A 15,565-nucleotide genomic window follows, 5' to 3' on the forward strand; every position below is an offset into this window, starting at 1 on the left:
AAGCTGTAGCATAAAAATGTGTGTGCATACCTGCGCACAACAAAGCGTTTACATGTTTCTGTCAGTACTTTAGTGGCTGTTATTTTGAATACTATAAATTCTAATCACGGAATTACAAAACCTGACAAGTTCACAAACCCAAGAAATTATGTATATATATACATATATTTATATTGTATGTAGATCCATTCACATTCAATTAAATTTTATTACTGGGCTCTACATCCAAGTACTCTATGCATAAATATGTCAATCGTGCCATCCATAAATCATAAAGTATTTACAAATGAATGGAGTTGAGGTTTTGCGTTTAGATGATGATTCCAAGTGTAAATCCAATTCAAAAGCTGTATGGGCCAAATCAAATTGGACATGTTAGCTGAGGAAGCAAATACGCTGAAATTCAGAGAGGGTATTGTGAAAATGTCATGCTGTGATTCCCTGTTCATTCAGCACAAACTGCATGTAGTGATTCATAGTTCTTTTCTGCATCACAAGCTTTTGCTGTTCGAGCCTGCTTTCCGTCTCTTTTTCACTAAAATAAAACCCGTCGATACAATCGGCCCCTCTGACCTCTGGATTTTGACAGCATGTCTGCTAAACACTTGAAGTCTTAGACTCCGAAAGGCAAGTTAGTTTCTCGCAGTTCTTTCCCTCCTCCTTCTTCCTGTCCTGCTTGTGTGCACAGCTCTTCCTTCTCTCCACCTGCCTGAGCTGCTGTGGCCTTGTCTGAATCCTCTGAATTCCCACTCCACTGCAGTGTATCCGCCTGGAAACACCACAGATGTCAGCGTTTGGTAAGTTGCAAAAAAACAAGGAAAGTAATGGGATAAAGATGTCAGTTATGGCAAATAGAACTCTGTCACATTCTTGTAACATCTCTGTCACTGATTATCAGACCGGAGAGACGAACACTCACACTCTCTAACACCCGCAAACAATGTCGGGTTGATAAAAAGAAGCACAAGTAGAGCTCTAATGGCACTGAAGGAACTAGATGACACAGATTTGGAAATTTAAAAAAACAAGGCAACCAGCCTTGGTTATTTGTACAGGAATGACAATGGATTTAGGGCTGTCGCAGTGACACACTGCTGTTTTTTTGTTCTTGCAAGTGTGTTACTGTCAATAACCAGTGTTCAGCAGTGTATCTGTTTTGAACGAATGTGTGACTGCCGAATGCATGTAACCGGCGTGGAGGGTCCTCCTCACGGAGCAGTCCCCCTGCTGCGCTGTATTTATAAGATGAACAGCGTCTGCCCTCCATCCAATCAGCCAGTGCCCGGAGCTCCTGATTCAGCCGCCGGCAAAAAGTCAGCCAGATGTGTGGAGGGTGGGCGCCTTCATCTGCATGTAGCCTACATCATAATCCTAAATTGGGCTCGGGCATGCTTTGAACTCACTGGTGCGAGTAGGATGGAACGGGAGATAAGACGGTGCTCTGCACTCCACCCAAAATCCTCCTGCTGGCTCATGTGCTCTGATGCAGAACACTATTCTGCAAAATTGGCCTCATAATGACAAACCTGCAATAAAGATAGACATTGAGACTAGCCTGTATATTATGTAAAGAATAGACCACTATAAGAATAAATGCATTCAAAAAGTTTATTTAGGAACTATTTTCTAACAAGAGATGAAAATGTTTATTTTATGCTGCTAATTGCGGTGGTTTAAATGACTTCACGGTGTGTCCAGTATGGAAAAAAATCAATACAGTGACAGCCCTAAATGGATGTATTATAGGAGAAAGAGGCTGACTGAGGCCCAGGTTTTTGTGCTACGCAACTATGAAGAGACACAGTACAGAGTGGTCTGAGAAAACAACAACCTGAGGACCCAGCATTGATTTCATATCTAATTTATTTCAGTGCAGACAGGGGTTGGGAACAGGGAGGGTCTTAAGCACTTGGGTTGTTTTTCTTAAGTCTTTTGGGATGTGAGGGAAGGATCACGGGGTGAGGAGTCAAGGCGAGGACAAGGTGACTGATTGAGCTGAGTCATTAGGTCAGTGTCAGCCAGCTGAATCAAACCCAAGCAAGACCCTCCTCACAACTAACTATGATCAAATACGTTATCCGGCTCTGTCAACACAAGTGTCTGGCTGAACGCTATATCACTTCCACATGTGCATATGGGCCGAGCTACACAGAAACACACATTAGCAGGCTTATCAGTACGCAGCTCAAAGCAGAGTACTGACAAAAGCAGCGTTCCGGCAGAATAATGGATGCATGAAATCAATCTGTGAGTTTGAAAAGGTTATAATGTGCAAAGAAACCATATCATCTCTGAAAGGGTCCACAAAGAAATTCCACAACAGGACATTAATTGATAACGGGTGAACACTAGTTTAAGTTGTTTTAAAATTCAAAATGTGTGTGCTTTATACATTAGCCAGATAATTAATGTGCTGCAATCATCACTAGTCGCTATTGGGCTGAGAATTAATCTACACCAATAGCTCCATTTCAAAGAAAATGTATCACAAAGTACATGATTCTTTTTAGTATTCTTCCAACATTCATCCACAGTATTTTCAATACAGAAATCAATTATGCGGAACACCTGAACAAACAATATCTCACAGCCAATTATTCAGCGCCTTGGAGACCATTGGCAAACAAATTAGTAATGTTAATGTGAGAGTGTCTTGATATTTTTGGCTGTGTGTGCTTACAAAGGCAGCAGCACAGCTCCCCCACTCTCGGGCTTTTCGGGCTATTGTTGACTGATGAATTAAACAGATTGGATTGGATTTGAGAGTAAAAAAACAAAGAATATTTCAGGTGTCAGTCTGCCCCCTCTCTCTCTCAGACGAGAGTCGTCTTCAGACTGCGATTGCAGCGTTCATTATTGTCAGAAGCGTCTAGATTTTAAAAAATGATGTTTTTGACTACAGGCAGCCGTATTTCAGGTTCAGTTTGAGCAGTGCTACGGTGCTTGACATTTCAGCTTCCAGACAGAACAATGAAAAGCTACCATGAGATATCTTGGCAAGGCTATTGCCCTGTGTATTGATTGGGCAAAGGCCCAACATCCCCTCACTAAAAAGAGATTAAAATATCAGACTTGTCTAAGACATTTATGGAGTCTGTGACCTCAGCCAATGCTAAAGTGGAGTACATACATCATAGTCCATCTCTGCGAGCTACACTGAGTCTTGAGTAACACTGACAGAGAGAGAGAGAGAGGAAACAGGCTGAACATCCGACTGCACCTCCATGGGCTGTTTTAGCTACAAATCGTAGGTGTAAATCTACTTAGTTGCTGTTTCATTAAAAATTCACACCGCGTTGTTGCATGTAAATGTTTAACACTGTGAGCTGTTGTCTGGGATCCTTTTTCTTACACCTTTTTTTTCGGTGGTTAAAATGGATGAGATAGATTCTGTGGGAAAGGCAGAGAGACAAAAGCGTGAAAGATGTGTGTATCCATTCACAGCTCCAGAGGACCTTCATTACAGAGCAAGCAGGTCCTGTCAACGTCTTTTCATTACATGGTCCCATATATCCACCCCTGGTGTCCAAATGGTCCGCTCTGTCGCCTGTCAAGAAAAGGCACTCTCGGGGAAAGTCCTCCTATCTCCCCGATCCCCCTCACCACGCCTGATTCCAGACTGCGAGGCGGGAGAGGCCAGGCAGAAAGGGAGGAATCGTGTTTGCCATCAACAGCTCAAGAGAGTAGCATGGCAGCAAGATTGATGACACCCTCCCTGAAAGTAACAAAAGAACTCCTGTGCACGAGGGCCCGCTTATGGGGCTTGATAGAGTTGTCATCCTCTTAATAAACAGCTCTGATATGTCAGCGGCAGTGGCAGCAGGGACTACACCATGCTCACCCACCAAGCCACGGGCAGGACCACCTACTGGCATCACAGCACGCACATCCGTGGGCAATCTCTCCATATGAAGGCCCTTGTGGGCATAAGCAGGAGAAGAATACATAAATGACAAAAACATTCCTGTCTCTTGATTTCATTGTTGTGAAAGAGAGACTAAAGCTAAATTATGCAATGACATCTGTGAAAAAAAAAGAAAAATAGCATTCATCCTTGTTTTGTTGTGGTTGAGTTTATCTGTGCAACATAAACAAGTGGAATTTTTTGAGTTTGTACTTCATAAATTTGGTAGAACAGGGTCGGCTCTAGAACTAATTAAAAGGCGGACTATTGGATTTCATTAAGGGGCTGATGTGTGCTCACAATGCAAATAAAACCCACAATAATCTGAGTTTATGGCACATAAGAGTGCTCCTAGTTTTTACACATGACAAGAACAAACAGGACATTAGGCAGAAAATCTTATCTCAATTGCAATTGACGCACCCGCAAGTATTATTATTAGCAATTGTTAAACAGCTAATGTTAGCTACCATTATTTGGTAGCTAAGCTACTCTCTTGAAATAAAATATATTCATTACAATGTCCAAAAAATTTGCGGAATAAATTCAAAGTAAAGTGTTGATCCGATCTGTTCTCTGTTTATATACAAATCTTAATTTAAAAAAATTAAAAATAAATAAAGGGCAACCCGATGACAAACACACAAATTCATGGCAAGAAAATGGAGCAAAAAATCTTTTTTTTTTTATAGCCTGCCACCACAATATTCACTTATTTTTCACCGGAAACGTTGTTGTCTCTGTCACGATTCAATCTGCAGCACACTCCCCACACGCTGTATAATACCTAGTTAAAGCTAGCAGGGTGTGAAATGGTATTTGGAAGCAAATGAAACTGACTATGAAACAGTGGAGTTGGGAGATATTGCCATGTCAAGATGACAGACAAGTCCTGGAATGGAGCAAAAAAGTTATTATCCCAAAGAAGAGCAAGGCTGGAATAAATATAACCTCATGCGGCTCTGCCTTCATCCTCGCTGATATCAGAGAGAGAATATAGACAAAAAATCACAGCAACAATTCCAGCAAAAGCTCGTGTACATGCTTATTTTCATTAGAACAATCAATACTATTTCATGCTGCCGTGCCAATAAGTGTTATTGCAAAGTGTTTGGTTATTGATGCTCCATATAAAGTGTTTAGAAGGAGCTTTAGAGCAACAAAATCCCTGGAGGCTCCCCCTGGCCTGATTTACAGCTGAAGCGGTGAGTCATAGAGGACATGCTGGGCATTGAAATAGCGACAAGTGTGTTGTCAGCCTTATTAATTTTTAAGGTAGAGTGTCCTGTGGTTTAGCAGAGGACATGATGATATATAATGTCCAAGGGATAGCAGGGGTTATAGCCTAATTGTCACAAGGTTGAGTGGGGTGAAGGCGTAAGATGTGTGTAGGGTTATTTATCAACCTCTGGGCTAAGTGACCAAGCTACAACCTAGGAAGTGAGTTTTAAAGTCCTGGAGAGAACGTTTGTGGTTCACTTATCTCAGAATCCTTTTTTTCAAAATGTAGTTCTACTATACAGTTCCACTGGAAGAGTCACATGGTCAAAAAATGCTTTATTTGTAAGTCTGACTTCAAAAAATCTCTCCTTCACACATTATATTTATCACTGCTAAAAATAGCACTGCTGTACCCTGCCATCTCACTTTAGTTTCCTCTGTGGAGGCCTTCTACTATATCTTAACAAACCAGTTCATATTATATTACACATGAGATGTAATCATTCTCATCAAACTGACTGGTAAATATTGCCTTTCTAATCATAGAATTACACCAAATCCTGGAAAGAAATATGGACAGGTTAAAGGGGAAAGTCCCTCTTTAATTGCTAAATGTTTCAAAAATAGAAACCATGGACTCTAGTTGCCAAATGATTCAAAAATAGAAACCATTGGATCTAGTTGCCAAAAGATTCAAAAATAGAAACCATGGACTCTAGTTCTGGTAGACGAAGTCCTCTGTTGGTAGATGCTGCCCCCTGCTGGACTATTAAGTGATTATCCTAAACGAAGCTCTGTTTTATCACAATACCCTACATTAATGCTGACATGCAGATTTTGATCTTTGTCATTTGTATCTTTGCAGTGAAACTGATGAGTCAACAAAAAAGATAAATTAGTCACACAAAATAATCATACTAGATGGGCTGAATCCACAAATCCTCTAAATAAATGTAATTCCTGCATGTTGGAAAAATACAAAATCACATATTGGATTGCATTAGCATTTCTATTAATTGTACTGTAGTTATGCTTCTTGTGATGATGCAAACAAGTCTGCTGTCAATAATTATGAACAGGGGGACAGCATTTTCCTAAATTGGGCACCTCATCCACTCCAGCACCATAGACATTACCAGGGGCACCCCTGGGAATGCACACCTTCATGAACCGTGGTGCCAAAAACATTCAGTGTATTATTTGAACCTCATTTTGACAAGAAAATCTCACGAGGGAAGGGTGAAATTACTATAAATCTGGGGTAAGAGCAAATAAAACTCTCCTTAGAGGATATCCTCCCCTTTAGTTATTTCTCTTTTTTTATAGTCTCTTAGTCATGTCTCTCTCTTTTTCTTTCTTTTTTTATAAAAATATCTTATCTTGTAGTGCTGTCAAAAAATGTGAATATTTAATTGTGATTAATCTCATCACTGTCGTAGTTAACTCGCAATTTATCACACATTTTTATCTATTCAAAATGTCCCTTGATTTGTTTTTTGTCCCATTATTTTTTATCATTGTAATGCTCTTATCAACATGGAAAAGTGGAATTTTTTTTTAACTGAAAACAACATTGGCAACTATTAAAAAGCAAACTTTCCATTCAAAATCTTCGTGGCATCCATTTTGGCATCTCGCGCTCGGCATCCACTCAAAACGTAACGCTACTACTCTTTGGCCGGATCGCGAGCCCAAACAAGTGTGCGCGGCGTACTTGTTGTTTTGTTTCCGGTCTAGTTAGATCCGGTGTGGTGTTGTAGTTTTCCTAACATTAGTGGTGGTTGCAACAGCATGTGACAAAAACTACAACGTTTTTTGGGCCAAAAATAAACGTAGATTTTGCGATTAAAAAATGAATGCCGTTAAAATGGGTTTGCATTAACGCCATTTATAACGCCTTTAACTGACAGCACCAATACAAATATATTCGTTTAGCATAAAACTGAACCAAACCAAAATAAAAGAAGATTCCACACCTCTCTGTTCAAGTAAATGTAGAATACATAAGATGGAGAGCCACGTCCTCCAGGTTCCTCATGGTATCCTCTCTCTATTGAAGGCCGCATTTCACAGCAAACTCTCGACAGATTGGTGCAGCAGCTTGCATGGTGTCTTCTGGCAAATGTGACAATGATTAAGATGTAAAAACTCAACATGTTTTTGCCTGAGAATGACAAGTCACTTAACATGGGCTGTGATATCCTCATCCACCAGGAACACAACCTGATACTTTGGAAAACTAAAGTCACGAGAGTTATTTATATGTATTTAACAATTTTCTTAAATTAGGATGTGTTCTGAGATTGACATCTATTCTTGAATTCTTTCTACAACTGGAAAGACAAAAACTTCCAGGGTGCTCAGAAAGTTCAGTCAGATGTTTGAAGGTGCTGTTTGGGCTCGGGAATTCAATCCAAGGCACTCTTCTTCAAAATTATTTAAAAAGCCTTTATTTTACAGGCTATTTCATCATAGAAAATGTAAAAGGTAGAGGGAGAAGCAATCCACATGTAGCGGAACAGACAGCCTTCTTTAGGTTTCTACTACTACTTTGAATATTTTAACTCTCCAGAAATTGTAACCACTGTCTCTGTTATTATTTGGTCTTTGGCAACAGTCCATCTCTATGGCAACTGAGCAAACTCCAATAACTGATGAAAAATTTGAGATGTGGTTAAAAACCCTAAAAAATTACCAAGTAGACTTTAGGTTAAGATTCATTTGTGAAACGTACATGTGACTTCCTATGTGATATTTATAGATATTGGGAAAATATTCCTGTCAATATCATGATGTTGTTTTCGAACATTATTTTTTAACAACAAATATTCTTTCAACTGAAAAGTGAAGCAACTGTACTGTCTTTTTGGTCTTACCTGTCTTTATAAGGAACAGGTAGAGGGACCTCCTCCTTCTCAGTTACTCCAGAGGTAATAACAGAAGCTCCTCATCATCATCATCTTCATCGTCTGCTCTGTAGCTCTGAGTCCATCAGGTGGTGCTCTCCATCCACTGAACTACCAAACAAAACAACAGCATTGCATGTAATACAATGTTTCAAGGTATAACAGATGTAGGTTTCATTATCAGTTACAGTATTTTGTCATCCTAATAAATACATATGTGTATGTGTGCGTGTATGTATGTATATATATATATACACACACACACACACACACACACACACACACACACACAATCTAAACAAAGAACAAACGTTTAAAAGCCACAATATTTTGTGGCAATTCACTTGGCACACTTCCTGCTCACTAGTTTGAATCTGGGGCACAACATGGATCTATCTTTGTGGTTGTCATTCATTTCTGCCTTGATCTATAACACAAACCAATACACCAATACACTGCAACAACACTCCTGTCCGGAACCTGCTGCTCTTATGGTAGGGGGCATCCTCTGAATTTAGAAGCAGGTTCAAAGACATGTCCATCTCTATTCTGCCACAGTCCCGGATGGGGAAGCATGGTATTAAAGCACAGGAGAACCCCAGCCAGCAAATGTTCCTGGGGACTTTCTCCACAGTGTCTCCTCATTCTTGTCCAGGGTAACCACAACAACCCAACAACAGAACTGTTCATTCCTGCCTTCCTTCAGCACTAATCTTACTTTAAGGAACTTAGGCAACTATATTGGGACTATATTGGGTGGAAGCACAGCCGAAGCACTGCTCCAATGCAGTATCTGCCTAGGAAATTGTCTCTTAATATGCATTGCTATTTGTACTCATGAATACACAAGACACAAGAAGTAATTAGGTTGTTGTTTTGTTGTTGGCTCCCTTTTACTCACAACATGCTAACAGGGAACATAGGATTCCATTCATTACGCTAAGCTAAATTGCGGCAGTGCTGCCGGTGTTGTACCGAACCAAAAAAATGCATGCACTGAGACAAAAAAGTCGTTGGCCCACCTATCTACAGCTAGGTGAGACGGTGATAAGCCCTATTTCAACAAACGGTGGCGTGTTCCTTTAAAGTTACCCAAAGGTTCAAAGCAAGTTAAATACCACAGTGGTCAGTGGGCATCCTGAGGAATTTGGGCTGGAGGCAACGTTTTCATGCTCTTTGGCACTGAGGTCATTTCAGGTTGCTTTGCAGCAACAGAAGGTATCCAATAGGGTCGATGGCGATGCTTTCTCAACTACATCAGTGTCCTTGCCAGCTGATACCATCAAACTTACAATGCATACCGCCTAGGCACAGTTATCTTGCAAAAAAAAAGTACAATAATCTTTGTGTTGCATCACATTTGTATCAGACCTAGGAACACAGAACACCATTTGTCCCCTTGGAGGGAAAGCTCACTGCAAATCCAAGTTTTTCTGAGCAATCACCTATATCTGAAACTGAAACATTTCATTCTGGTGGAGTATTCTCCTCCAGGATGATAACATCCACACATCACTGACTGATTTAATGAGTATGGATAATTGTGACTGCCATGGCCTTCCCAACCACCAGACCTTAACACAGCTGAACACCTATGGGAGATTTTGGACCAATGTCTGCACTTTCCTCCACTAAATCATCAAAACACCAAATGAGGTAATGTCTTTTGTGAAAATGGTGTTCGTCCCTCAAGCACTGAAGCTGTCATGGATGCTTGTTGTGTCCCAACACCTCATTTAAATGTAAGCCATCTTCATTGGCCTACAAAGCCAAAAAGCAAAGTAAACGTTATTCATTCAGTCAATATTAAGTTGACACCAGAATCAGCCTTTTTGACAATTACTTTAACGCATAATTTTTCCATAAGTGTATAATTAATGTTTACGTAATGTTCAGATAGAACAGCGTTTAACGTGTAACTTCAGTAAAAACTAAGCTAAAAAGATAAGCTAGCTAGAGCAGCTAGCATTATGCTCTTCCTAGCCATTTCTTGGAACTGAATTGAAATTAATCCAACATTTTAGTAATTTAATTAGGCAGTAGCTAAACCCAATCATGACAGAGGGTATCAGCAGCTAATTTACCAACGGCAGTCCTCCTAAAAGTTGTCTGTAAACGTTATTGACACAGTTTGAAAGTATTTTTCCTTCAACATCAAAATTGTCTAGAAGCTAGCTAAGGTTAACAGCCTGTATTCATACCAGATGGAACAGACCATTGTATTACAACTAAGAAACTAAAGAAGTTTGTCGATTATGCTATTAAAATTAAGTTTTAAACCAAAGTAAACCTCTTATGATTTAACGTTAAGCCATACACATAACCTCACACATCTCACAATTTCAGAGAAGTCGAACAGACCTCTGATTGTTTTAAATAAGGATCACGATGGATTCATTTTACACAACTAGTGCATCCTGGACTAAACCGGAGTGTACCAGACTATATTAATATTTACATAACATCTAGCAATAAAACAAGAACATTTGTAGTACTGACTTCTACCACATGGTGACGTCTTGTACTGAGAGCCATAGAATATATAGAGGATGGTGTACATGTTTGTCCCTCGCCGTTGAGTCCGTCTCCAACAATGAAGCACGTTTAATAAAAGTCTACGTTTTCGCACCGTTGTTTGATAATGTAATCTCTTACATCGCATCTATATATCTGCGGGACACGCACACGCACACGCGCACACGCACACACGCGCACACGCACACACGCACACACACACACACACACACACACGGCAGCACGCAGCTGAACAGAGCTCCTGCAAGAGGGCGTTGCAGGCTCCGTTTGTTTTGCAGCCCGTCCAATGATCGAGCTGCATGCCTTCAATCACCAACACGCTGCCGTCTCTCCGACCAATCAAAGACGCAACGTGCCAGACCTGCTCTTATAAATGTCCACGGATCGGCGGAGACTCGGTACCGGATAATGAGACAGACACTAGCGATACAGCAGACGACAAGACACCGGACCTGTCCGTCCTTTAGTTTTTATTTCGATTTTCTCGTTTATCCAGGTAATTTGACTTATTTCCCTGCTTTTTGAAACTTAATAATGGTTGGCAGGAGCAGCTCAGTAGCCTAGCTACTCATTGTAACAGTTACCAGACTTTATATAATGAACTCTTACATTTATTAGCACTTCTTTTTAGCTTAAGTGGCTCCAACTTTTTTATTTAGTCGGTTTTGGATGTTATGTGTGTACGTTTTGTGTTTAAATAAGGTTGTCGATAGGTAGCTAGTAGGCGAGGTGATGGATTACAACGTGGAAGCCAATGATGTAATATTGCTTCACTGTGGTAGCCAACTATTGTAACTATGACGACAGGCGTAGGCTCCAGGATGTACTGTAAAGACTCGTTTTTCTGAGGTCGTGTTTGTTTCCTTATAATGTGGTTTTCCATGAGGTATCTTTTGTGAGCTGGCAATCTGCCGTGTTATTTAAATCTTAATATTCATGCACATGCGGTGGAGAGTGGCTTCGGCTGTACTCTTTGTCCCCAAGCTGGAGAGGGGGGAAGAGACTGGAAATGTGCCTTCTTTTATAGCCTCAAAGCATTTGTCACCCCTCTTCCTTTCTGGAAGAGGCAACAATGGTGCTGTTTTTGTTGTTTTTTGCTATGCCCACCCTTCCCCCACCCCCACCCCCACCCCAGTTTAGCAACTTGTGACCCAGAGCGCACCGAGTTCTTATCTCCTCTCCTCTGTGTTGTCTCTCCTCAGGTGTGTTATAGTAGGAAACAAGAAGATGGCCACGTCTGCCAGCGCCACATTGAGTAAAGCTGTCAAGCAGCAGTACATGGAGCTTTCACAGGGGGATAAAGTCCAAGCCATGTATATTTGGATTGATGGAACCGGAGAGGGGCTCCGCTGCAAAACCAGGACCCTGGATTTTGAGCCCAAAAGCATCGAAGGTAAGCGGCTCCTGAAACATCCTGAAACGTTCGTTAAAATTGGTAAACCCTACTGTGTAATATAACGTCCTTTGTCTTCATCTTGACTCTTGTAGATCTACCAGAGTGGAACTTCGACGGATCCAGTACCTACCAGTCTGAGGGCTCCAACAGCGACATGTATCTGATTCCTGCTGCCATGTTCCGGGATCCATTCCGTAAAGACCCTAACAAGCTGGTCCTGTGTGAAGTGCTCAAGTACAACCGCAAACCAGCAGGTAACTAACACAAAATAAAGTAATATGACAATACAACGTTAAAGGTGATGTAACTGTAGCAGGAGTGTTTTTCTCAACAAGAGCAGATTTGATTGGTTTCAACAGTGCATTGTGGATGAGACATTACTTTTATAGGGAGAATAAAGGGGTGAAAAAACACACTTAGATCAAGAAATGTCATGCTAAAAAACTATGAGGATCTTTAGTTCTTTATGTTGGTGAAAACAAGCATGCAATGTGACCTGAATGGGACCACCCTCTGTGGCTCCCCTCAAACAATTGATAAGCCCTGCTACGTTGCATATCTTATGTTTTTAATAAACAATTTAATGACTTATTGTGAACAAACTTGCATGCTTTAACCCAAGTTCACTAATTTGCAAATGCACTTATTGTGCACACACACACTGATGCAGGTTAATAGAAGTTGAGGCTTGTATATGTGGTGGCTGTAAAGGTAAAGTAGCCCTTTACTAAAACAAATTTGCAGGACATTTAGATTCAAGCTATAATAACTATTATAGTATATAATTATTGTACAGTTTCATACGCTATTAACAGTTGTCTTGAGGGGATGTCCAACACTTTCATAACTCTGGGACCCTAAAGCAAATTATTGCAATACGTTCTATGTTGGAGACAAAATCACTACTTCTATGATTTGCCCTGCCTTTAGATTACTACAGGAATGCTGCTTTGCAGAACTGGCTCAGGCAACTAGATTTTACTGTACTTATGTCTTTTTTTTTTTGCAGAAACCAACTTCAGAATCACATGCAACAAGGTGATGAAGATGGTGGAGGAGCAGCATCCCTGGTTTGGCATGGAGCAGGAGTATACCATTCTGGGCACAGACGGACACCCTTTTGGCTGGCCATCTAATGGTTTCCCTGGACCACAAGGTAAGCAGCTACTTTAAAGCTTTGTGCATAGAAATTAATTCTTGTCTGGATGGTTTGTTTTAATATTTAAAATATGTACAGGTCCATACTACTGTGGCGTGGGAGCTGACAAAGCCTATGGCAGAGATATAGTGGAGGCCCATTACAGAGCCTGCCTGTATGCCGGAGTTGATATCTGTGGCACAAATGCAGAAGTGATGCCGGCTCAGGTAATGATACAGTCCTAATCCATGTTAGGATGTTTTTATACTTTTTTTTTTTTTTGTGGTCTTAATATCCAGTTAAATGTTTGGTTTTATTTAAATAAACTTTTGTGTTTCAGTGGGAGTTCCAGGTTGGACCTAGTGAAGGGATCAACATGGGTGATCATCTCTGGGTGGCACGCTTCATCCTGCACCGTGTCTGTGAAGATTTTGGGGTTGTGGCCTCATTTGACCCCAAGCCAATCACCGGCAACTGGAACGGTGCTGGCTGCCATACAAACTTCAGCACAAAAGAGATGAGGGAAGAAGGTGGATTAAAGTGAGTGTCAAAAGCATCATGGAGGTCGACTTGACAGCTCTGCCATTGTTTTTTATTTTGCATAAATGATATAAAATTTCTGATGGGAATCTTGTCATTTCTGCTTTCAGAGCTATTGAAGATTCCATTGAGAAGCTTGGGAAGAGGCACAGCTATCACATCCGTTCCTATGATCCCAAAGGGGGGCTCGACAACGCTCGCCGTCTCACCGGCCATCACGAAACCTCAAACATCCACGAATTCTCTGCAGGCGTGGCCAACCGTGGCGCCAGCATCCGAATTCCCCGTAACGTCGGCCAGGAGAAGAAGGGCTACTTCGAGGACCGTCGCCCATCGGCCAACTGTGACCCATACAGTGTTACCGAGGCCCTGATCCGCACCTGTTTGCTGAACGAGGAGGGTGATGAACCCACGGATTACTAAATCCACAACTCAATGACTCACTTCCACTGCCCTCATGACCTATCTTTTCTTTAAACTAGTACTGTATTTTTATTTTTTTCTCTCCCTCTGAGATGATTTAACTTCCATTTTAATGGCTTAAAGTTGGCTGGTCAACTTAAAACGTGACAAGGTAATATCCTTGGTAGATATGCGCTGGTAATGGCAGGGTATGTCTTTCCCCTCTTCTTTAGAAGGGGAACGGCTTTTGTAACACATGTTTTATAGCCCATGTCGTATCTTTCCCTTTTCTGTTTGACTAAAATGAACTAAAGCTCACAGAGGCTGAAAAGTAGAGCTGCTAAGGTTGGCCACATGTGTAACTTAATAAAACATCTGACTAGTTCATGTACTGTTAATATGTTGACCTGCCTTTTTTTTAATTCAGTCTTCAATGTTACTAACTCTTGATTATGAAGTGTCTATATTTTAAATGGCAATGTTTGATGTCTTCAGTTTTTGACACACTGGGTCATCTTGTATGGTACATTTGTAGATATCTGTACCCAGATGTATGTTGTTCAAATGTGGTGAATCTGTCCATAATGCCATTTGTAGATTTCCTTAAGGAGTTTTATCCTTTTGTCAACTGCGATATTGTAATGCACCTGATTTGGTAAAACATGTTTACTGGACCTGGTGTTTTTATTGATACATTTAAAACTTTTATTTTTATCACAACAAGGCTGTATGACTCTTCACTTCAACACTTAAGAGCGTTGGCAAATGTATTTGTTTTCCAAGAGTTCGGGAAGATTGTTACCTCTATGCAATAAATAAGTTAACTTAGCATAAAGACTGGAAATGTGGAAAGGACACTTAATAGTGATTTAAAACACATTTTGTTACCTTTACACTGGCTAGCTTTGCCCCTTGAGTCCAGTTTTTACGCTCAGCTTGCTGGCTGCTGAAGTGGAGACCAACACTAGAGCTCAAAGCTCTTTCAAAAATGAATTCATAATGATGGCGCACACATCCCATAAAACTGGGGCTATTTTATTTTTGTTTTAACTTCGGTCTGAAGATCTTGTGAACACCGTAATGCCCGACCACTCACTTGTAAAAGCTGTGTGCCCCTGGTGACCGCATTTTACTGAAAGTGGTAAACAAAAAAAACTTGATAAAATGAATTGCACCTCAAGGTAACTCTATTAATCTGGCTGTGTGTTCTTTTGCCAAATGTTCTGTTGTTTTAGTCTAGCTGATCTCTTGGCAGGAGCTCAACAGCTGCTTTGTTCTGGCTGGTCTTTAGGACCCTGTGGGAAGTAACTGGAAACTGGTGTACTCACAAGACAAGTTATTATACTCCTCCACTGCAACAACAGCCAGAAGCCAATGTTCCCAAAAGTGCCTAGTTAAAAACTACACCACACCTCTGACTGTTGTGGCTAAGAAACTACCTTGTCTGCATCCTGTTAACTATAAAACAAACCAGACCAGCAATTTGACACAAAAAATACATTTATTTTTTAGTACAGCTGTAT

The 15,565-nt window shown here is 40.7% G+C and overlaps 1 protein-coding gene and 1 long non-coding RNA gene across 2 annotated transcripts; one reads left to right on the top strand and one right to left on the bottom strand.

The window, feature by feature from the left end:
* Nucleotides 1-212: 212 nt before the first annotated feature.
* On the bottom strand, nt 213-10,759 carry LOC117954229. Its single transcript, XR_004658779.1, has 3 exons — nt 10,531-10,759; nt 8,002-8,142; nt 213-769 (listed from the first exon to the last, which is right to left on the bottom strand). It is a non-coding gene; the product is annotated as an uncharacterized LOC117954229 (long non-coding RNA).
* A 50-nt stretch (nt 10,760-10,809) lies between these two features.
* Nucleotides 10,810-14,762, top strand: glula (glutamate-ammonia ligase (glutamine synthase) a). Its single transcript, XM_034887845.1, has 7 exons — nt 10,810-11,062; nt 11,769-11,959; nt 12,055-12,216; nt 12,972-13,118; nt 13,200-13,327; nt 13,441-13,640; nt 13,751-14,762. The coding sequence occupies exons 2-7, from the start codon at nt 11,794-11,796 to the stop codon at nt 14,061-14,063; spliced, it is 1,116 nt and encodes a 371-aa protein (XP_034743736.1). The 5' UTR covers nt 10,810-11,062; nt 11,769-11,793; the 3' UTR covers nt 14,064-14,762.
* The last annotated feature ends 803 nt before the right edge of the window (nt 14,763-15,565 follow it).

Source organism: Etheostoma cragini, chromosome 12, assembly GCF_013103735.1.
Source record: "Etheostoma cragini isolate CJK2018 chromosome 12, CSU_Ecrag_1.0, whole genome shotgun sequence".
Taxonomy (NCBI): Eukaryota; Metazoa; Chordata; class Actinopteri; order Perciformes; family Percidae; genus Etheostoma; species Etheostoma cragini.

Bases quoted from the DNA above. Each gene is read 5' to 3' on its own strand.
- glula (XM_034887845.1), top strand. From the start codon at position 11,794: ATGGCCACGTCTGCCAGCGCCACATTGAGTAAAGCTGTCAAGCAGCAG. The intron at 11,960-12,054 runs GTAAGCGGCTCC...TGACTCTTGTAG, and splicing joins TGAGCCCAAAAGCATCGAAG to ATCTACCAGAGTGGAACTTC. The intron at 12,217-12,971 runs GTAACTAACACA...TTTTTTTTGCAG, and splicing joins GTACAACCGCAAACCAGCAG to AAACCAACTTCAGAATCACA.